Source organism: Lissotriton helveticus, chromosome 8 (genome assembly GCF_964261635.1).
Source record: "Lissotriton helveticus chromosome 8, aLisHel1.1, whole genome shotgun sequence".
NCBI classification, from domain to species: domain Eukaryota; kingdom Metazoa; phylum Chordata; class Amphibia; order Caudata; family Salamandridae; genus Lissotriton; species Lissotriton helveticus.
The window spans coordinates 1,140,226,970-1,140,249,143 of record NC_136069.1 but is presented as its reverse complement, the minus strand read 5'-3'; the positions used below and the strand labels follow the sequence as shown (position 1 = coordinate 1,140,249,143).

Below are 22,174 nucleotides of genomic sequence, written 5' to 3'. Positions count from 1 at the left end.
AGTGTGGTCCAGTTCTGCACCAATTCGCTCCACCGCAGCGAGGACAGAGTCCATTTTGTCCGCTAGGGCCGCGGACGCTGGGTCCTGCATCTCTTCCGCAGTACCCCGCACAGGATCAAGGCTGGTAGCCCTTGAGTGTCCTTGCTGTGTCTTGGCCCGCATCCGGCCCATCACCAGTTGCTGCGATATGGGCATTAGCTGGCTACTCTCTCCGCGCCTCCGGTGTGTCGTGACTGAAACACTATACCCTGGGGCCCGTGTATGTCTTTTGCCAGTGCAGCCAACCAGCAGACGAATAGGTCCCGCCTATTAGTAGTGGTGGGGCACGCAGTGCCAGTGGCGTATGTGTCGCAGATCAGGGAGACCTAGCCAATATCAGGCCTCCAGCAGGCAGCGGTACAACATCAGCAGCGTCCTGGTGAGGGAAAAGCTAGGCACCACTACATCCTCCTTCGGGTAATGTCTCGTATTTGTGCCCCTCTGGTCATGCACCGCCTGCTCGTTCTCAATACCCCCTTCAGTCAGGGGCCGCACCGGTAGCCTTCGGGCCTAATCTAGTCCCACCGTTTCTTCTCCCGTCGTGCTGCCAAACCACTGTAAGGTCAGTGGCTCCTCACGTGATCCCCCCCAGGTCCAACTGCTCCGCTTGACACTCGTCTCCGCTCCTTAGTGCCCCCACAGGCTCCCACGAGGTCATCTTTAACCTGTCAGAGGATTGTCCCCAGAGTATTCCTCAGAACAATCTGCTCCCAATGGCCGTGCAGTTGTACCTGTCAACTTCCTCACCGCCCTGCGGGCCCTCCGAGCAATTCCAAGCCTCTCCCTCACAGCGGCCGCCTCAGCCATGGGCAATCTTCTCGCTGCTCCTCCACCCGCTGCACTCAGCCACAGTACCAGGGTCCACACATGGGGTGTCTGTAGCGTTGTCTGTCAACGCTATGTAGTCGCTGGCCCCACTCAGCCCACAGCTCCTGGATGCATGGGTGGTGCACCTGTAGTCCGCATCTATTATCACAGTGGGCGGACGGGGCGAGAGCCTGTTGCTTCCTCTGTAGTGCTCAAGCACCCGGCCGTCCCCAGCACCAACACAGGGGTCTGTACCCTTCACCCAGCCTCCGCTGCCCTGCATGGGCGCTCTCCCGTGCACAACTTCACCCCCTCACTTGTTGCTGTGGCTTGAGGGGCTTCGCAGCAGGGCACTAGGATGTCAGAGTAGAGGGCGCACTCCTGCCGCCAAGGCTCACCGACTTCTGGATTCTGCCGCCATTATAGGACTGACAGCGCTCAGCAGTGTGCCAGTCCCGTGCACAAAATGTCCGCGTGCGGTCCGTCCTCCAGCAGGGCCGCGCGCTTGTCAGCAGCAGCACTCTGCAACCCGCCGGTCAAACCGCTCGATACGGCTCTTTCCAGACTCAGCGCGCTCACCGGCATCCAGGCTCCGGTATCAACTGCGTAGTCTGCACTACTAGGAGAAATATGCCGGATAAGCGGGGATCAAGGTACAGAGCACTATCTAGTTGCGTCCGCCATGTTGCCTGGCTGGCCACACCCCCCTCGTTCTTATTTTCCTTGATAAGGAATTGCCATCACCCAACTTGACTTGAACCCAGGTATCGGTATACAAAAGAATGATAGCATTCAACAATTTCCTCGAGATGCACGATTGACCAATTTTTCCCATAACAGGTTCTGTGGCACAGAGTCGAAGGCTGCCTTAAGTCAATAAAAGCAATGTATAAATTTTGCTCATTTAAAACAGCCCTCTCCGCAAGTAAGGTTAAAGACAACAAATTTGTAATAGTAGCTTGACCTTTCCATTCCCATAGTCAAAACTTCCCTGAATAGACGATGCAAAATGCCTGCCCACATATCACCATTAGCACGAAACAGGGCATTTGGTAACCCATTGGGTCCAGGGGCACCATTTGCTCGAAGCCCTCTTAGCAGGGTCAATACTTGGTCACAACTAGGGGTTTCTAAATCGAGATTTAAATCAAGACTGGAATCGATAAGATGGTCAATGGAGTTCAAACCCGGACACTCACCATTCCCCACATTGTTTAATAATATATTATTCCCCATACCTCCATCCAATCTATCAATAGGTTTTTTCCCTCTGGCCCGACGTACCATACAAATTAGTTATAAAAGTAACCAATCTGGTTTCTGATATATTTACAGAAAAAGCCCAACAACCTCCTCTTTCAAGCTTGTTAATAACCGCTCAGAATTATTTTGCAATATTTTGTTTTGAGGCGGATAATAAACTATTCCATAACCCAGTTTGGTATTTAAGTTTAGCTTTCCATATTTCTTGTTTATAGGTCTTCTTAAGTTCCTTCAGATTTTCTTTATACACAGAATGGGACTGGCAAAATCTATGAGCATATGCCACACGAACAGCTCGGTTGAGTAGTTTCTTTAACTTTTGTATGTTGGCGGGGAACCATATTTTTTTGATATTTAAATGAGTATTAATTTTCCTAGTCTTACCGGCTACAAATTTTCCTACGAGGGATATTGTAATAAAATTCCATTTATTGATCATATTCATATCACCTTAGATTCCCAAGTCGCATTATTTTATTAATGCCTGATCAGTTTGCATAATTTCCTCCTCTTTGGCTAAATGCCAAACCAACCTCTTCAGGTTATATGCAGAATATGCCATATTGGAAAGATCATACGTTTTAGAGTGATACTTCACAGGAAGATTACATTTTACAACCTGGGGGTTGTGATCACTTTCTGCCCGGCCAATTACTTTATAAATCAGACATATTTGGTCTCAGGATATCCGATACAAATGTATAGTCAATGATTGAACCATGTTTAGAATTCTTAAATGTTGGCGTAAACCTTGTTTTTCTTTTAACTGGCTGACTCTGGCCTCAGACATAATGTTATAGCATTCTCTTGCCAGACCTTCTGACTTACAATTAGAATCTGAGAAACGGCTTATTTGCAAATTAAAATCACCCGATACTATCAAACCGGCATCAGGATACTGAACTATTAATGTGGTTAACACATCCCGCAAGATATACAACTGTGCAGACTTGTTTTTACTGGGACTCAGATACAAATTAAGAATAACGAAACTCAGATCAATGGAATTTACCACAAGACATTGGAGCCAACCCAGATTAAAATCCACCATATCGACAACTAGATTTAAATCGGCCGCATTGTAACATGCCAATCCACATTTAGCACAACCACATTTTTTTAGTTTTAACTGCCGGTATACTAAATTCATTATATCCAGATAAATGAGTCATCTGTTCACACCATGTTTCTTGGAATAATAAGATTGTAAACAAGTTTAAAAATAGTATTGTATCTGGGTCTGACAATAAATGGAGCAATCCGTGGACATTCCATGATCATAGACTTATTTCATTTACATTAACATCCATTGCTCTGGTTATTCAATTGTTATCTCCACGGGAAACCTTTGCCAATGATGCAGGCAACCAAGACCAGTCCTCCACTCGCACATTATTTTTGGGTAGCCACTCGCACAGCCGACCCTCTGCTTGGGAATTAGTGATCAACAGCCCAGAACTGCAAGATTGATTATTTAATGCGCCCGCTGCTCCTCAAAGTACAGGTTTAGGCTTGTTGCTTTCAACTGGTTTACAAGCTTTGTCCACCTTACGGGCCAGAACTTTCAAGATCGGAAGATATACTACACTAGCCCAAATCTCAATCTTAATTCCTTAGTCCATAAAATACAAACTTGATCCTAAGATCTTAGTAACTATATAGTTAGAAGACCAAGTTGTAATAGTAGACTCTCAAAGAGAGTTGGGCTGTACCGGTTTAAGCTGAACTGACTCCAAATCGGTGGATTTAATAGATGCTAAATCAGGGATAGGAGAAAGGATTTTCAGGATTAAGCATCGATTAAGATGTTCATAAGGCCCCTGGGATTCATACAGGGGATGCATTACTAATTTGGTGTCCCCATTTCTACAGCTGTAATCTGGTCTACCACACGGAGAATTAAATATGCCTAAATTACTATATTTTGATAAACTAGATTTAGAAGATATTTTCGATAGAGATCGACTCTGAGTAATAACAGATTCTAGCATATCTACAGTACTTAACAGCTTCGGGGTGTCCTTAAGTGAAAATCCTAACCTCTGTGGTTTATTGTCCATCCTAGACACCCCTTCATCATTAATAATTACCAGGTCTGATTTTGTAATACCATTAAGTTTAGGGACATCATTATCACTACCATTTACTAATCCCTGATCATTACGAAAAGATCCAGGTCCCTGTGGTTTATTGTTCAACCCAGTCACCCCTTTTTCATTGGTAGCTAAGTTAATTATATAATCAGGTTTAAGAACATCATTATTATTACCATTTGCAAATTCCTGGTCATTATCCCTTATTGGAACCGGCAATACTGTGGTAAAATCTCCATCTGCCACAACACCAACCTTAGGTAAGCCTTTTTTAACAACTGATTTAAATATAGGATATAATCCTTAGGTTTTGCTGCTGAAGCTACTGTGGCAGCTGACCTCCTAGCCTTGTTCCGTGCTTTCCATAGCCTTTTCCTCGAATGTTTAGATAACAGGGGACAATTGGTTAGACTATCCCCTGTGCTTGGGCACTGTGGTTTAGCAGTATTCAGCGATTTGCCATTATTGGTTCCATGCAGGACATGGCCATCCTCTGCTTGTGTATCTGAACACAAGCTGACCTCAGTCCCCCTTTCTACTTCCTCTAGAAATCCAGAGGTATCACAACCCACATTTATTGCAACTTCTTGCTGCCGCTTGTTTACACCATAAACATTAGTACAGGCCTAAACCCTTTCTTAGTACAGGCCAAATTGTGATCCAAAACAGGATATCTTGCTGTTTTTTTTAACTTCTTTCACAAGGGAACCTACAATTTCTGGAAGATCAGACATTTTATCCAAAATGTGAGAACATGTGCATCCTATCAGCTGGTCATTAACCTCAGTCTGGGCCTTAACCACCAATCTGGTCAGATTTTGTAGTTTTGAATCAATACCAGCCACATAGACTGCTAAAGTATTTAAAAGATCCACCTGAATTTCAAAAGTTTGTTGGAATGAAAGTCAAGTGTGTTTGTAATAACATTCATTGTGTTTAGCAAGTCTTTCCATACGCCAATATCATCAGCATTCTTATTCATTATAGTATTCTTTGTAGTATGTGCATCAACATTGGGTAGAACAACATATTTGTCCAGAAGTGAAAGATCAGCAGGGTTCACTGAATTATCGGGCTTACCAGTAATATCAACCGGATTCAGTGGTATGTCAACTTGACCTAAAATATGAGCACCCTGATAGTTGCAATTTCATTTTTTTACAGGAATTAAAATTGCATGATCATGCAGAGCCTTTTCATCACCACATATTCCCGGACCAAATATGCCTAATATATTATCATTTGTTGTCTCAAAAATAGGTGACCCTGATTTCACACTTTTCTCATCAACCCCAGATAAAGGCCGTGCAGGTATTCGTAGGCCTTGTGACACTTTGTTAACCTGCACATCCCCCATACAGATAACAGAAGCATCACTGTCATTCGAGAGCAAGGTGCAATTTGAACAGTCCAAGAAAGTGTCCGCGGTCCGGTGATCATCTTTCGCACCAAGCTGTGCCATCACTTAGGTTGGCCCCACCTTAATATACTCATTAGTTGGGACAGCATGGACTTGTGCATTTACAACCATTTTGTACAGTGATTTTTCCACAGGAAATATGTTCTGGTTTAATTCGACTGGTTGTATTTATTTTATGTAGCCAAATACTGGGTTTCCACTATCTAGCAACTCCTCCACAGGGGGGGTAGGGACCACAAGATCAGCTAGATCTGTTTTCGATATTACCGATACAGGGGGCAGATTAGCATCACCATTGCATTCATATTGGACCGCACCCTTCTGTATGAAGTAATCCTTAATACTTGGCTGGGAAAAGATGGGCCCCCCCTCCTTCTCCAAAAGAGAGTGGGTTACTACTTTGCCCCACAGTCCTCAGGGCAGCCCCCGGGGCTTGTTCTTATTCCATTTTTGCCCAATACACTCTTGTTGGCGGACTCATTTTCCTTCTTGATATTCTTTTTGGAGCGAGTTAACATTTTCCTAGCAACTCTTCGCCTTCGTTTTAACTGCTCTTGAAATGACACTTGCGTTTGACCCCTCACGCGAACAGATCTCATAGTATAACAGTAGATATAAATTTAGTACATTTTGAACTATGAATTGTTTGTTGCAAGGACTTAGTAACAGGCAAACAAGCAAACAAATAGGCCAGTTAATGTTTTTAAATAGGTTTTACTTATTTATACTTTAACTATCAGTCAACTATGGGTCAGGCACAGTGCAGATGGAAGTTAGGCAAATGTTCAGCGGCCCCTGCCGCGATAAATAATAAGCATGAAGTAGGGGTAGAAGGCACACAAACAGAATTATTTTGCCACCAGGGAAGTAATGTCAGAGGGATATTGCGCAGAAATTCTTATCAGATAGCACCGGGTGCCGAATCCTTGTGCTTCCACTGGAGTCAGTACTTCCAGTAGATTTACATTTGGACTAAAGACAGTTTTAGTAGGGGCTCTTAATTAAAACAAGCTAGATGAAGAACGCTAAACTGAGGATGCAAATCAGCTCTAATGTGAAGTGGCGCCTACCATTTCACAGCATAATCCTGGGGCAGGTAGGTCCTGATGATTGGACTGAGCTGTGTGGCATTTGTTTGTTATAGTAAAATCTGAGCCCCGTCGCCAAGTTTACTTGCCGGTGTTTGTCGGCGAAGACACACGCTCCCGCGGCTCAGTCCCAGCACACAGCAGCTCTCCTTCACTCCGTTGCCGCTCTGTTCCGTGTTCTGCTCCGCTCTCGTGGCTCCCGCGGTTCAATCTTAACTCGCGGCACCCATCGTGCTATCCACTACAGTGAGAATGGAAGCATGACTGCAGGCCTACCAGTAGCAGCCTGGCTATGCAGGTTTCAACTGGAAATTTCAGCTAAAAGTAGAAGCCCAGGCCAAGGGCGGGCCCGTCCTTGCCCGTCACTGGACGGAAAAGGCCGGGCTGGGCCAGGACTCTTGGGCATGGACGATCATTAGGACTAACTGAAAATTTACTCTCATCCGGTATTTACTTTCCATCTTTACAAGTCCTGTTAATTGTTATCATCTACATCGGATAAATACTTGGTCTCGATATATTCACCTGATCAAGTATAGGGGCAGGGCTCGGGGGGGGGGGGATCTTATTAGCATTGACAAGTATAAAAAATACTTACTTGTTGATCCATCAGGGATATTAATCTTGTGCAAATATCCTGCCTAATCCACTGCCTGTTTAATATTGACACAACTATCCTGGGCATTGACCTAACGAGTTCGTAGGTTGCATAGAAAACGGGGAAAAGAAAACTACATACCACCCCACCCGGTCATAAAGCAAATAAGGCACAAAATTCTAGTACATCGCTTATGAAGGACTTGTCCGGGGCGGTGGGAGCCCTGGAAAAACAAATCTCTAGTGTAGAAGAAGAACTGAGCAAAGAGTCATCTGGACATACTAACTCACATTCTATCAGTCTATCCCCTCAGGGTAACCCAGAAGTTTTCGTAATTCCCCTAGGAAAGAGATAAATTGCATAACGGCTGTATACAATTAGATTGTGATGAGATCTCACCGAATGATCCGGAAGACACTATGATACCTCCCCTCAAAAGAGCCTGTATATCCAAGAAATTGGCAATAGTGGCTTTACCACCACAAATCCACGCACAACCACTTAATTAAAAAAAGGTGCAACTTAAGTCAATTAACATAGCGAGTAAGGAAATTCCGGGTAATATCAACTAAAAAGAATGTGTAAAAGGCAAATTTAACAAAGGTACAAGTAATAAGGGAACAGTCAAAGGCCCATCTAGTGCTGATATGGGAGGTGTTGTAAAATCTATTGAGGATTTGACTATTTTTGTAAAGGGTGCAATTAGTACTTTGGGAAAGAGACTCAATGTAATTGAGTCAGGTTTGGCCACAATGATTGGATATATAAATGATACCAATACACAGAACCAAGAACCATGTAGAGCTAGGGGACCAGTTTCTGAATATAACTGCCTTTTAAGTTGTGATAAGCACACTATTCAAGTGGAAAGTGCAAGCTGTCAGAGGGGATCGCTGCCCGATAGTTCTAAGGGACCAGAAGTATAGGGACCAAGGGAGGTTACAGAGAGAAGGAGTATAAACGAACCGAATCTCATAAAAAGTAAACACCCACCTCCTAGCAATAGTTGCTTCAGGTCAGCTACTAGAACGACCCATACTGTTGCTCAAAGTAATAATACTGATAGATTGGACCTTCCACCCGCAGCTGCTCCTTACACCTTGATCCTAGCAAATGTCCCGCCGTCTAACGAGGGCAACAGGGAAAACTTGGTCACCCTGAGAAATAAAACGCTCCACTATTTAGGTTCAAAGACCGGTCTGGCGTCAGTTATGTTTAACGCTTTTCAAATGGTCCGACGGGTAGGCTGGATCGGCCACAGTAAAAAGACGTTCGAAGGGGACTGTATAGTTCTATCCCTAGGTTCTCCTGATCTAGTACAAGAGATCTTGAATAGGGGTGGTTCCAGTAGGATTATGCCAGATGGGATAAACGTGCTGCCCCTGGGTTTTTTCTATCAGCCAAAATTGCCTGCCTATCATAATGTAGCACTGATGGGCAGTCTTTATAATTCTTATAACAACGATATGGGGTTCAATTTACATGTTTCAAACAGGTTTGCCCCACTGTATTCTCTGGAGTACGTGGATTGACAAACGATGAACAAGGTCGTCCAAACACCTGTCAGTAGTGAAGGTCTTGAAACCTCCCTTAGTGTTGGCATTGGGGTACAAGCAGATTACACCGTGGAAATAGATGAGGTGGTTTAATCAGGGATTTCTCTAGTAGTAGCATCCCCCCTGCACACTAAAGGTAGCGTGATAACAATCGATTATCCAAGTATACCCAAAACTCAAGATATCCCATCAATAGAACTCGAGATGGTGGGTTATGACCCCCTTAGTGAGAAAGCAAGTGGGATCCGACCAGGTTATATTGGGAAACAAGGATAGAAGTGTAAGTGCAATAATGGAGTATAGGCAGGGTAAAGAAGGGGAGGGGAGAGTTGGGGCCATAGAGTTCCAAAATAAGCATGCGGGGGGCGGTTGAATATAGCTTATTGGAATATTTCTGGGCTTCACTCTAAGGTCGATAACCCAGTTGGGATTGATTGGACTTTAATAACCTATGCATACAGGAGACCTGGTTGATGGAGGAAATACATTTAGATGGTTTTAAAACCTACCACATCCCTGCACGTCGCTCTATTCATGGGAGAAATAAAGGGGGGATTTGTTTGTATATCTCCAATTTGTTGAGAGTACTGAGGATAAAAACACTAAAATCAACCAGTTATTACTAAATTGTCGTTGTGGATATTTCACCTGCTGTGGAGATTTTTATTAGTAATTTTTACAATAACATGGATAGAGGCCCCGTTTGTGATGTATTAACAGGGCTTAATGAGGAAGTTAAAAGGTTACGTGTCATACCGGGGAAGGATTCTATTTTAATTTGGGGTGGGGATTTTAATATTAATGTCTGTACACAGCCCTCATGTGGCTTTTGGGACCCGGAGGGAGAGGATACAGGCCAAATCCCGCACTTTACACATTCAATAGTGGGAGAAAGCCTAAATGAAGTCATGGCAACACACGATCTTGGTTTTGCTAATGCGATATGCGATCCACCAATTGATTTTAGCCCTACTTTTGTAGGTCGTGGCCATAGTACATTGATCGACTTCATTATTTTTCCCAACCGTTATGCAACATGGCTTGAGAAGTTTATTACTCATTCAATAGGAATTAGTGATCATCTGCCACAGAGTGTTACTATTTTTCTGCCTGAAAAGAACACAGCTTCAGTGGTTCAGAGCCTAGCCTGGACCCAAGGCTGTGTGCTGGATCGACAGAATGGATACTCAATAAGTTGGGCAAAGAGTGACCCTGAGATCTTGAGCGCTAAAATAATGTTACAGGCAAAAATCCCAATAATTGAGTGTTTAAAGCATGACATTTACTCCGGTGAGTTACTTAGTGCTTTCTCCCAAATAACTGGGATAATACAAAATATTTTAAAACATCCATCCAGGAACTAGAACATTTTAAAAAAATGGCTGGTTCGATTCAATCTGTACAAAAACCTATTCTTTATTAAAAATCGCCCTACATAAACCTGTAAAGGACTATGAGGAAATCAGGGTGTTAAGGAAGGCCTACAGCTCAGCAAGAAATAAGCGCAAGAAAGAGATTAAGGAGCAGGCCTGGACAAACTTGTACGATGCCTCTTTACGGAGGGACTGTTCATTACTCTGGAGGGCGGTGAAGGGCCCTTTCTTCTTGACTGGTTTGGGGGCCTGGATCGAGGTGGCAATAAGTGAAGATACCTGGGTCAATTTCTTCTCCTCTGTCTATGGAGTGGGGGATGCAGCTATTGCTGAAGAAAACAACCAAGTCACACAAAATGACTGTGCTGATTATGTGCCAATCGTTATTCTTTTCACACATGAGGAAGTTCAAATGGCCATAAAAGAGAGTAAAGGAGGCAAGGCTCCTGGGCCGGATGGGACTCCGATTGATTTATATAGGCACAAACATGAGTTATGGTCCCCACTACTGACAGTATTGAATGCTAGCTGTGATAGGGGTTTTATTGAGTCCTGGTCTGAATCCATAATTATCCCTATTTTTAAAAAAGGTGACCGGGAAAAGCCGGTAAGTTATAGACCCATCTCCCTGCTTGACTCCCTTATGAAAATAGCAGGTAGAGTCATTTTGAATAGGTTACAGCAATGGGCGGAAGAAAATAAGATTCTAAGCCCAGTGCAGTACGGATTCGGGGAGGGGTCCTATAGAACAGGTTTTAAATTTCGTCATGATTCAAGGAAAATATACACAGGCCAAGCAAGGCAATTTATATGCGATGTTTGTTGACCTCACCGCGACTTTCGACTGCGTTGTTCATAGCAGACTTTGGCAGATCCTAGAAGGATTGAAAGTAGACCCATCACTTATACAATTCCTGAGACAGTTATATGCGGGGGCGTCTGCCAAGGTGAGGTTCAGGATAAAAGGGGAATGCACCAAGTCTTTCAAAGTAAAAAAAGGAGTAAGACAAGGCTGTGTACTGGCCCCGTTCCTCTTCAGTCTATACACTAACGAACTGGAGGAAACATTGGTGGCCAAAGTGAGAGATTCGCCGATAATTAATCATACTAATATTAGCTCTCTTTTATATGCCGATGGCGCAGTCCTTATGGCTGGAACGCAGCTTGGCCTTCAGAAGGCCTTGAGTACCTACATTGATTTTATGAAGAATAGGGGCTTGAGGCTTAATGTTAAAAAAACATATGTCATGGCATGTGGTAAGGGAAAGAGAAGATCTTGTACCCTAGTAGTTGGGGAAGACAAAATCGAACCCACAAAAACTTTTTCTTACCTGGGGACTTTATTAGAGGACACGGGTTTTTGGGGCCCGGCAATCAAGAATAGGGCATTATTATTTAGGAGGTCGACGGCGGCCTTGATGCTGTTTGTAAAAAAGATGGGTAAGAGGCCGCCGGAAATTTTACTTAAAATGTATCTAGCTAAATGTATCAGTGTGGCCATTTATTGAGCAGGGATATGGGGATTCAGTAATGTCGTATCAATTCAACTAATAGAGAATGCTTTTTTAAGATTTATTTTAGCAGTCCCTCAAAGTGTATCAGTTTTTAATTGCCATAGCGAATTAGGGATTCGCTATATTACGTATATTATAAAAATTCAACCAATGCTGCTATGGCATAAAATTTGGACGTCACCCGATCTAGGATTGAACCTGGAGATAATTAAAGATTGCATGGGTTTGCATCGGGCAAGGAAGATCCTTTGGTTGAAATATATCTGTAAATTTTCTAATGATCTTGGTAGACCAGAATTTTTTAGTAACCCCGACTCATTACTCAATATTTCTAGGAAAGATCTCAAGGAACTGTGCATGAACCATCTGGACCTATTACGACTGGGGCTGGAAATAAGTAAAAACTCAGTGACGAAACATCAACTTATTTTGACTTCTGTCACTATCCAGCCCTATCTGGTTTGGTGTATAAGGGGGTATGATCGGTACATCCTGACCAGGTTTAGAATGGATTCTTTTTTTCGCCTGGTCACATTCCCGAACACAAATAACTGGTCCAGAACTCTCATCAACTGTCCTTGTGACAATCTGTCAAAACAATCCTTATTACATGTTATTTTTTTTGTAAATTCTACATGATTGAACGGGCCAGATGGATTAAACCCTTCTTGAAGCAGGGTTTATGGCGACAATGCCGACCAGCCCTTCTATTTTAACAGTCACTGAATGATGAGTATTGTATGGGAATTATGTTGGGATTTTTAAAAAGTTTATTGAGGAAAAGAAAATGTATTAGCTGTTTTTAAATTAAGTACGCTTGTATATTCTAAATGAAATGTTGCTTTTATGATTTTATAAAAATTGAAATCGAATAAAGCATTTTCTAAGTCTAAGTGTATCCTCCAGACTGTAAAGGGTTCCTTCAAATAGGTCAAATACAGTGAGAATTAAAGTATTCACAAGATGTGATTAGATGAGAGTCTATTCCATCAGGATTTTCACAAGTTGCTTTATGTTTAATTTCTTTTAAGAAATAGGACACCTTCCAACATGCATTTTTCAGTAAAGAATATGTTTTGATCTTGAAGTGTAGTTAAAAATCACGTTTTGTACATGATAAAAACTGACTTCAAGGTTTTCCAACATGTGTTTCGCCCTATAGGGGCATGCAAGCTAATCTCTATATTAAGGCTCCCTTTACAATATGTGTGAAGAAAAATTCCAAATAAATCAAACTGATTTTAGTCCTGTCAAAAGGGATCCAAAGTCCAGCAGAGTGGTCCTATCAAAGTGTATTCTCTGAGGTCTGCAATGTCAAATGCGAGTTCTAACACTAGATACAAGTTTGAAGGTGTCTTTTTACTTACAAGAGAAGAAAAATAAAGGATTTTTTTTAAATTCCTGATGGAATAGACGCATCTCTAATAACCCCTTATCTATACTTTTATTCTCACTCTATTTGACCTATTTGAAGAAACCCTTAAAATACTGGAGGATACAATCATTTTGGCTAACATTTGAATGAAAAGGAGGTGCTGTTGGCCCAACGCACACATGAGTGGATTGTTCTCCTCCTTAATTGAACTTAAAGACTCTAATAAGGGTATTAATTGGCAGGCCACGAGTGTGTCTGAACAGAACCTCCAACTGCAAATTTGACCTGACAAAATAATTATTTTGCCAGGAATAAAACTTTCTTTTAAATATTTATAAGTCTCACCCTAAGTATGCCTTCTTGTCCACAGGGCAGAGTGGATGGTATTTAAAAGTAGGACATGTAATCATTTAATGTTAAATATGCCCTTACAGTGAAAATGCCCTCAAAGCTATTTTCTGTATAGCAGCATTGACTTTTCGATAGAAAAGCACTGGGATAAAATATTACGTTTAACAAATGCTATTTCCACCTGGAAAACGGCTACAAATTTCTGCTGCGGTTTTTCATATGATATTTTGGGTGCACTTCAAAGGAGGGAAGCAGAATGCCAAACCAATATGTGTGTATCCACTGTCTGGCAGCTAAAAGCTCAGCTTTGTCTTACAAGACTTCTGTCGCTGAGTTTTTTGTGGGTAAAAAGACTGTCCAAAACGGACATTTAGTGCTAGATGTGCGAGGACACCAGGATGACCTAAGTACACTCCCTACCCAGTCCACACACACACCCCCAGCCCTCCAAACTCAAATTTACCGAGACTGAATACTTCGACCATCTTGAAAGTAAACAAAGTGGGTAGAGTTAGCCCCGGGAACCTTTACCCCCATTAGTTAGGGCATTCCCAGGGTTATTCTAACCCACTAAGCTCATGCCAGGGATAAATGCAGCATCTCCAGACACCAACTTCAGAACACCCCTAGACCTGTTGAAGATCAGAAAAGTACAGAACCTACTGTATGATCCCTATGAGGAACCTAGAAGACCTGCTCTCGCTCTTGTACCCACAAAAAATAAGTGGAGTCCAAAGGTCATAAGGCTGACCTCCTGTTAATGTTACAGGGATACAACAAACTACAAGCAATTTTACTTAAGAACCTCTCGCTTTTAGGTGTAATGGAAAGCTTGAAACTACCCAGCTGATCAGTGGCAAATGGACCTGGACTAGACCCTGCTTTAGCCTCTGCGTGACACACTGTCTCCAAGTGCCTCCTCTGAGGTCCTTGGAACCTTAAGAAGTGTATTTCTGTGGTGGATTGGGACTTAAAGGACTAAAGTCAGAAGGTAAATCTTTGACCAGGACAAACCTGGTTGGTGTATTCAACCAGAGCTACATCGCAATTGGCGTCAAATTGTGCCTTGGTCCTGGACTACTGCGACCATTGACTATCAGTGGCATTTTGTGTTTCTTGGTATTAGTTCTACTTTCTTTCCCCAATTCATTTTAGGATTTATATTGTTTGTGATTTCAGCGTTATTTTAGTTGTTGGACTGCATAAATATTTTACACATTGTCTCTCAGTTAAGGTTGTGTGCTCTGTACATAGCTTCCAGGGTGGTGAGCTCAGGTTATTCAGCGACTTTACTGGTTCACCATGACAAGGGTGGTGATTAATACTTGATATGAGTACTTATCCCCTCAACTAATAACCCAATTTCTTAACACAAGTGATAGTAATGAGCTTTGTATCTCCTTGTAGTAACAGGAAACCAACTCTCTGTACAGTAAAGTTGCTTTTCCACAAATCAATCTAGAAGCGGAATTACAAAAACCCATGCACCCATTTTGTTCTTACACTGCACTATACATTTTACCCCATGGAAAAATGAATAACAACTTCCACATAGAACACCCTTAGAGATGTAATGCGGCTAGTGCAAATCAAGTGCAAATTTTCACTCTGCACATGTATGAGCCTATTTGCAAAGAAATTAGCATTTTCAGTAGGAATACTGAAACAGCTGACATTGCTGGACAGTAGAGCAGTAAAGTTAAGATTCAGTCAACATTATCCTATCTGTCTATGACTATGCAATACTTGTTGATCTTATCTACCTTTGTCCTAAAGAGAATAGAAGCTTGACAAGTAAAACTACCACTCCAGTCCTTGTGGAATGCCATTAAAGGGTCAAGTCACATTACTTTAACGGAAGAGACTAGACCAAAGGTTACGCTGAATCTTATAGGCCAAGATGTGGGACAGCATCTAGGATAGCTTATCACTTGAGCAACCGAAACCAGAAAGATTACTGTTGACTTGCTAGAGTATACCAATTTTTTTTTTCGTCACTGCTTCCCATGTCATTCCTTTAATTTTTTAAGGGTTACAATTAGCAAAATTTACAATTAAGGGTTTGGCAAAGAGGATTCACATTCTACTATTTCTAACACCTTTTAGCTGCCAGTGGACTTAGAAACTTTCTGGAAATGTCTATCTTTGCCCCCAACTTTATCTGTCGGGTGCAGACAGCACTGCATACCATACTTACATACTTGAAGTGGGTTTAGGGTCAGCCCCTTACTCATGATTAAATGGCTTTCTTGTCCAATTAATGTGCTTGCCCCTGATCAGGTGGCTTTCTGCCCTATTGTTTGTCCCACACATGGAGTAATGCGGTTTTAGAATGATATTTAATTTGATGACTTGCATCCTTCCATTGCACACCTAAGAGAATTATTTTGTCCTTTTGCATTTTCTTTGGCATCTGATGATTATCACTAACGTTTACGGCACTGCCTATTTTCCACTGTCACATCTGGTTGCAATGTGGTGACATCTTGAAATTCTATAATAAGCACAACAGAAAAAATAGAATCCCAAGATGACCACTATATTGCCTCTACAGGTAACAGGTAACATTACAAAACAATGCAGCCATCCTGAATTTTATTTGTCTACTGTTTACTATAGTTGCACCATTAAAAGATAGCCATCACGTTGAGTCTACAAACAAAGTGATGCATCACAAAGGACATCTCAGAACAGTATAACTATAATAAACTAAACAAAAATAGACTTCCAAGATAGCTGTCAGACTGTACTGATTTCGCCAATGTTTAAACCACACAAGTATTGGATAAGCCAAAACCAGCATAGGTAAAGCAAGACTCACTTTTTTTCCAGTGCTTCTTTCCCTTGCAATCTTCAAAGCTAGGTACATGGCAGAAATCAGGGCTATGCTGTCTACGACATCAGCCGCATAGCAGATCCACAACACAGACTTGTAGCAGATACGAAGATTACGCAATAAAAACATAAACCATTGGAGGAGTGGCCCAAATCAGCTGGGAAGAAATAAGAGAAGCGACCCAAGGAAAGCACAGTAGTGAAGGCATAATAAAGGTTGTGCCACAGGGCATAAATGAGGAACAAGGAATACAGTGGTTGGTCTTAGCTCTGCTTGCACACGCTTGTAACAACGCATCCGCACTTCAGTCTGCCTCTTAGGGGGCTGCAAAAATGTATTCCTGTTTCAAATGTACTCGGTCAGTTGCTCATTTATGAAGTACCATGATCCAGTTTCCTGGGGTCAACTGTGTGCTCCAAAAATGAGCCAGATACTAAATGCACATTATGAGGACCTTGTTTCTAAGATTAATAAATACATATGTGAAATTAATTGTTCACTATATAGTGAGTGGCAAAGATAGTCAACGGTCCTAATATTAAATAACTGTAGCTTTAGCTCGGGTAGACAAAATTAATTGTTCATGGAAACCACAATCATTTTTCAGTCAAGAAGAAGCAACATCCAAACTTCGAGCAGCTTAAGATTTTTTTTTTTTTACTTACGAACCTCTCATTTTTAAGTGTAAATGAAAGCCTGAAAATAAGCTTACCTTATTCAAAGCGACAATAAAAGGGCACTTCTTCGTTTTCAATAGGTTTATAGATTCTATTGTCTGAGGTTCTAAACCGTGCATGATGTCCACTACGAGAATGGCAATATCACAGAGAGAGCTTCCACGGTTCCTCAAGTTACTTTAGTGAGGAGGTGGGGTTTGCAAGGGTAGATGGTAGAAAAGAAGGGATAAAAATACAAAACATTAAGATATTGTCATTGTACAAGTGCTTAGTTCAAAATGGAAACATACGGATGCAAAAGACATTTGAGCATCGAATACATAGAGTTGTTATATCACTAAGGGTTAATTATCAATGTTGCAATGTAGAAAAAGGTATGGCACAGAATTTGTGTTATTACATTGTAGTAAGTATATCATTTACATGCCAACTTATCCTAGACTTTCTCTTGTATGGCATTCTATCCAAGAAGAAGCACTCTATTGAGAATAAGAACTAAGTTTAATCAACCACGAAGGGAATTAAAGTATGGCACACTTTGTTGTAGTTACTTTGTACCCTTATCTTTAAGAATGGCAATGCTGCCTACTGGTGGATGGTAACAGAATCAGTGCAAAATAGAATAGGAAGCCCTTCCAGATGCTTCTAAAGCTACTCTATACTAAGTCCTCAGTGTATCTCAGACATCAATTGCACAGGCAACAGTTCTCTCCAGATGTAATCTCAAATGGGAAGGAGTATGGTGCTGAAGACTAAACAAAAGTTTACTAAAAATGCAGACTTCACACAAAATAAGAGTGCTGGGAACATGATAATGAACCAACACACTGGCTGAGTACTGGTAGGATAAACAGTTAGCAGCATGCATAAGTGCATACGTTCTTCTTGCAGATTCATCATTTTTTGAGGAGCCGAGTCAGAAATCATTCAAGCAAAAATGTGTTGCAAGACTGCACAACCAAACCTTGTCTCCTCCGTCAACTCGGCATACATTTAATTTACCTACAAATGGTAGCCGATACTCCATTACAGATATGTAAAACAGATCCCTCTAAAATACTGCGTACCTGCTTCTTCTGGCATGAGCTAGAAACTGATACCTCCAGATGTTCAAGCAACGACAGATATAAAACTATGAATCTATCATACCTACAATCATGGAAGCTCAAAAAATATAAATTTCAAAGACATCTTGGGGTACAAATCTACAGAATCTCGCTCCCATCCTGGACAGTTAAGTTGGAGAAAATTATGCAGAAAGCTTGCTAGTATGGCTTAAGTGAAATTGTCATGACACCAGTGCTGGGAATGGTTAAAAATGTGTTGTGAGAAGTCAGCCTGGCATATGATGTCCACTAGTTCTAGTGGGCACCTTGTACCAGTCTAATCGACCCTTATTGATGATGGTTGTAAAGTCAACCTTATAGAAAGCTATCCTAGTGGTAGCATGGACCAGCAGTCTTAGGCTAAGACTTATGTAGGCGAGTTAAGCAAGTTGTTTTACCATATATAATCCCTTGAATACCAAATGAAATGACACCACACAAGGTATATATCAAATATATATGTATTTAATCTAAACACAACCCCTCTGCACTCTTTATGAGGTCAGAGGTAAAAATAAAATACAAGTCACACAGTTAATACACAATAAGTTGCACAGTATACGTTATGCCCTAGGGGCCTCACTAACCATATGCTAAGAAAGTGGTATAAGTACCACATGAGAGTTAGACAGCAGACCTAGGGAATGTAGAATCGCTGGGGCTACACTAAACAACCAAGGGTTAGGAAGTAGGAGGCCCACGGGAGACGCGTGCAGTGTCTAAACACAGTCGTGAGTTACCATTGACTTATAATGGGAAACGAAGAAGGTACATAGTTACTGTTTAAGGACACTTCCGGATGGACTAGGATGGAACCCTTTTAAACTAGGACACTTCAAGAGTCAAAAACCACGGGAGCACCGGAGTACTCGTGTTACCTCACCCAGGGAAGCCGGGTGCATAGGTGTCTTTTTCGTGTCGGGTTTCGTCATCGTTTTCTATGGAGATCTGCAAAGAAGTGCTGCAGGCGACCAGAGGAAAAGTGTCCGGGTGGATCGAAGGGCGGATCGGTGCTGTTAAGAACCTGAAAGCAGAGGGGACAGAGTCTGGGTCACTAGCCAGTGACCATGAAGGAACCAGGCGATGTTGCGTGCTTGAAGGTGAAGAAAGGTGAGTTTGTCTCTTCAGCCACGAGGTCCAGGAGGCATCGACGATGGCCAGGAGCTGGATACGAGCTGCCCCACGATGGATCTAGATGACTGCGGTATCGGTATCCGGATTGGACCCAACAAGCCTTGGCAACCGCAACCCACGCAGGATGACGAGATTGGCTCTGTTGCAGACCAGCAAGGTCTGTGGCGCTTCTCCTTTGTAGGGAAGCTGTGGCGAGCCTGGAGCAACCAGGATCGCAAGTTAAATTCAAGAGGGCGGCTTCAGGTGGCTCACTAGCCAACAGGCAAGGAGCCGAGAAGACGCGTCGAGCACAAATGTAAAGGCGGGGCCCACGGGACACTCGCGGAGTGTGGGGCCTGGGCTTCAGGTCAAATGATGCTCGGGGCTGGGGCTTCTCGTAACCCAATGCGCAACTTACTGAGGCTTCAGGAAAGGAGTGCAGGTAGCAAAATGCAGGATGTCCAAGATGTCCGGTCCCACGTCTCTCGTGTCCGCCACGGGTCTCAGCTTTGCTGTGGATGTGGGTCGGGGTCAGAGAAGTCTGGAAGTCCAGTTCTTGAGTTGCAGAGTCTTCGGGTTCCAGCGGGAGCCTTGAAATGCAGACAGACAAAGTTGCTGTTGGTGCCTGTTTGAACAGGGTGGTCACTCCTTGACCACAAGGGAGATGTCTTCCGTCTTCTAGTCAGAATAGAATGACGAAGGTCCAAGAGTTCTGTATCAAAGTTTCGTTCCAGGAAAATCTAAAGTCCTGGGGACACAGCTCCTATACTTATACTAAGCTAAGGGGCTGGATTACCTGCCCTGGTTCCTCCTATGGGTGGACCTGAGAAGGGGGCGGTTACACCCTTTTGCCTTTGTCCAGTTTCGCGCCAGAGATGGGGCTGGAGTGCCCCAGCAACTGGTTTGAACCAGGCTATGCATGGAGCACCTTGTGTGCCCCAGGCAGTGTCTAGATGCATTCACTGAATGCAGCCCTCCCTGCCCCAATACACATAACCCCTTTCTGGGGAGGTGCTGGCACCTCCCTGGACAGGAAACCAATTGTCCAGGCCGCCCTTGCTGGAGTTTCCCCCAGCACCAGGTGGCAGCAGCATCCATCTTGTGATGATGAGGCTCTGTTTAACTTTAACCGGGTAAAGCAGTAACATACATGTCTTTTCCCTCTAGAAGGGTGGAATGCTACCCCCGCCGCCAGAATTGGCAGGGGGGGGGGGGGGGGGGGGAGAGGGGGCAGTAGTATTCCAAAGTGTTTGACACCTTACACGACATGTTTTGATAAAGCCAAACCAAAGTTAGCATTAACCGCGAGGATTATAATGCACTTAAGAGTATATGGTATGGCTATATCATAGAACATCTATAAGGAGATGGTTCCGAAAGCTGCAGAGGGGCTCAGCTCATGCTAGGGCACCCTCTCACATAAAACCAAGCACTCTGCCGCCAGGATTGTCGAGGCCTACCATAGGAGTGACTTATAGGTGCATATGTGTCTATATATAAGGTAGATATAGGTATACTATATCTAAGTAAGGGGTGATTACACCACCTTACCCAAGCTGAGTGATTAGCCTGTGGTGTCAGTTTGGAGGGCCAGACAGGGGTGGCATAATACATGCTGCAGCCCCTGGTAGGCCTTGGGTGCACCTATGCCCTGGATACCTATGGTACACTATACAGGGGCTCACAGAGGTGACCCAATACCCAATCTGGTATGTACCTAAAGTACATGGTATCAATTGAGAGAGAATAGGTGGGCTGTGGGTTTGATTAGCAGGCCCACAGCCACATTAAAGTCGAAAAACCAGAGAATCACAGCAAAAAGTGGGGGTGACCATAGGAAGCAGACCCTACTCTCCTACATGTATTACTCTGGGAACCTGCAAAAGCTGGACAAAAAAAAGGGTCCTGTAGAGCTTTCAGTGACAGTCATCTGATGCATTATGCGCTAGCCACGAAGAAATTGGCAACATGGAAAGAGATAGTAAATCTATTCTCTTTTACCTAATTGGACACATATAGGCTGCATTTTAAGATGGCTTATGTAGTTAATGCAAATGCAACTGCAACAGAAATCTATGGTACACGTGAAGTACTAGTAAAAAAAAAAATCAGGTTGTCACTGTGCGTGTATATGTAATCTCCAGTCATAGATTTGAAGGTTCAGATTATATGCAAAACAGCTCAGTGGGTTAATGCTTTTTTGCAGAAGGTTTATTTATCCTACGTAGTTACAATCTGGTAAAGGGTTTCACCTGAAAGAGGGGATTTAGTAAAAAGCTGAATTACAGAAGTATTCTAAGAGTTCAGTTGGCATTTGTGCCTTGCTATTTGTGCTTCCATGGTATTTTCCGTATTGGAGTGGGGCTGCAAAAGCTTGCACAAGCTCTTCTGGTACAGATTTGTGCATTTCACATGCACCCATGAGGTATGTCTTGAGCCAACATTATATGAGAAATGTAATCTCTTGAGGACACAACACCTAGGATTAGCACGGTCACTGCATCCCAAAAACTACTCTTTGGGAAAAAGGCCAGAGTTTCCAAGGCACCAAATGCCAACTGAAACACAGAGCAGCCATTTGAACTGCCATGCCATATTTCACTGCTCAGTAATAGCATATACTGTTCAGAGCACATTTGTGTATTCTGGTGCAAGGGCCAACATATTCAGGTTCTCCAAAGAAGCTGAACAGTGATGGAAACCAGAACTATGCTCTCGGTTACACAGTGTGGCATCAAGTATTTGTAACATTTGTGCACTGATGGGGTCAGTCAGTGCACACAATAAATCTTCTGTATGAAAATGGGAGTTTAGTGAGGTTAGGTGGGATGAAAGAGGTGAGGTGGGCTGTGATGATGGAGGGACGGGTGTACAATGTGGCCAATAAGTAGCGGCGTGGCTCAGACTGTGGATATTTGGATGGATCAATAAAAAGGTCAAGCCTGCAGTGGAGATAGCTTAAAGG

At 42.9% G+C, this 22,174-nt stretch overlaps 1 protein-coding gene across 2 annotated transcripts in view; it reads right to left on the bottom strand.

The window, feature by feature from the left end:
- EIF5B (eukaryotic translation initiation factor 5B) overlaps positions 1 to 22,174 on the bottom strand; it is a 499,902-nt gene that overhangs the window by 151,447 nt on the left and 326,281 nt on the right. For both annotated transcript variants that reach the window (XM_078658012.1, XM_078658013.1), the window contains exon 14: positions 17,026 to 17,167. In XM_078658012.1, the coding sequence (XP_078514138.1) occupies positions 17,026 to 17,167 (142 nt within the window). The remainder of the gene's footprint in view (positions 1 to 17,025; positions 17,168 to 22,174) is intronic.